Raw genomic sequence first — 2138 nt, 5'->3', positions numbered from 1 at the left:
GACCATAAATTTAGAAGACTTGGGAATGAGGATGTGTAGTGCTCAGCCAGAAATCAAAACCCAGCTGGTGGACTCGGCTTGCCGGAAGCTTACTTCATGCTCTGTGGACTGTGCCGCAACAATAACAACAACAACAACAATAATAATAATAATGGTAATGACAATAAAAATAAAAAATAAAAATAATAATAAAAATAAAAATAATAATAATAATAATAATAGTAATAATAATAATAATTGAGGATATGTTGTGGAATGGAGAGAGATGGCATGTTTTATTATTTTTCGTGTTTTTTTTTTTCAGAAGAAAGGGAGACAGGGCAAGGCGGAATATAATGAAGAAAGTCACATAGAAAAAAAAAAGAACAAAAAAAAAAAACAAAAACAAAGTTGGTTATTCTAAGACTAAACAGCCAGAAATATTGTCACGGAGATATTGACAGAGGTCTGCCGTGGCACTGTTACAGTTTGTCAGCTCCAATTCTTCGAGGTTACGAAGATTCACCAGTCCGCAGAGTCCATGACTTGTTACTTGTGAACAACCTAGTAAAGTAAAAAAGAGAATAACTGAAACAAGAATAAAAAGAACAAGAAACAACAACAACAATAATGACAGTTTCAAATTTTGGCACAACACCAGTAATTTCCGGAGAAGGGTATAAGTTGATTACATCAACGTCAGTGTTCAACTGGTAATTATTTCATGAATCCTGAAAGAATGAAAGATGAAGTCCAGTGGAATTTGAACTTGGAATGTAAAGACAGACGAAATGCTACAAAGCATTTTGTCTAGTGTGTTAATGATTCTGCCAGCTTGCTGCCTTAATAATAATAATAATAATAATAATAATATAATAATAATAATAATAATAATAATAATAATAATAATAATAATCATGCCATCAAAGTGACACTGGGGTAAAATATACGAAGCCCAATATACCCATCATGACTACCCGTCTGATAAAGGTACACCAGGCACATGCATCACAACCATATGTGCGCGACATGGTGATCTCATATCAAGATAAACAACACATGACCTTGCAGGTGGGGCCCAGTTAGAATTTTCTTCAGGTTGAGTAGCCCATCCTGCTCAAACAGTCCCTGAATAAGGGTTGCTTTAGGATGTTGAACGAAACACCTATGTTTCCAGAGGTGAACCATTCAAACTCCAAAGAATCCCTCTCAACACATGGCCATGATGCTCCCCCACTACTTCTGCTCGTGATCAGAGATGCACATATCGTCAGCCACTAAGGGACATGCTCAACTGGTTAAGGTCAAACAACTGACAAGCAAACCTGTGGTATTGAGCAGAATATTTGCTGTAGCCCATCTTTTATACCAAGACAAAACAATGTACATGATAACACTTCCAGTCAGTTAAGATCAGAAGCCATGAGAGCCACTGCCTGGTACTGCATCAGGGCATATAATATAATAATAATAATAATAATAATAATAATAATAATATAATAATAATAATAATAATAATAAGGCGGCGGCGGCGGCGGCGGCAATGAGCTGACAGAATCGTTAGCACACCGAGCAAAATGCCTAATGGCATTTCATCTGTCTTTGTTTTCTGAGTTTAAATTCCGCCAAGGTTGACTTTGTCTTTTATCCTTTCGGGGTTGATTAAATAAGTACCAGTTACGTCCTAGGGTCAATGTAATTGACTTAATCCCTTTGTCTGTCCTTGTTAGTCCCCTCTGTGTTTGGTCCCTTGTGGATAGTAAAGAAATAGGTATGTGCATCACTAATCATGAGCAGGAGTAATGGGGGAGCATCATAGCCATGTATTAAGAGGAATTCTTTGAGGTTTGAATAATTCACCTCTGGAAAAATGGTCATTTCGTTCAACATCCTTAAACAATTCTTCCTTATTCAAGGACCTTTTGAACAGGGTGGCTTGCTCAACCTGTAGAAAATTTTAACAGGTCAGGCCCTGTTTATCTTGATATAAGATCACTATGTCATGCAATTATGGTTGTGATGCATGTGCCTAGTGTACTCAGATGGGTAGTCATGTTGGGTATGTTGGGCTTTGTATATTTGTACCTCAATGATGCTTTGATGGCATCTGCTGCTTTCTAACACAAGAAGAAGAAGAAGAACAAAAACAACAACAACAA

At 36.8% G+C, this 2138-nt stretch overlaps 1 protein-coding gene across 1 annotated transcript in view; it reads right to left on the bottom strand.

The window, feature by feature from the left end:
• Nucleotides 1-219: 219 nt before the first annotated feature.
• LOC115212354 (F-box/LRR-repeat protein 16) overlaps nucleotides 220-2138 on the bottom strand; it is a 226668-nt gene continuing 224749 nt past the window's right edge. Inside the window, exon 3 of the mRNA XM_029781225.2 lies at nucleotides 220-543. Within this exon, the coding sequence (XP_029637085.1) occupies nucleotides 395-543 (149 nt within the window). The 3' untranslated portion in view covers nucleotides 220-394. The remainder of the gene's footprint in view (nucleotides 544-2138) is intronic.

This window comes from Octopus sinensis, linkage group LG5, assembly GCF_006345805.1.
Source record: "Octopus sinensis linkage group LG5, ASM634580v1, whole genome shotgun sequence".
In the NCBI taxonomy this organism is placed as follows: domain Eukaryota; kingdom Metazoa; phylum Mollusca; class Cephalopoda; order Octopoda; family Octopodidae; genus Octopus; species Octopus sinensis.
This window is presented reverse-complemented; position numbering and strand designations above follow the sequence as displayed.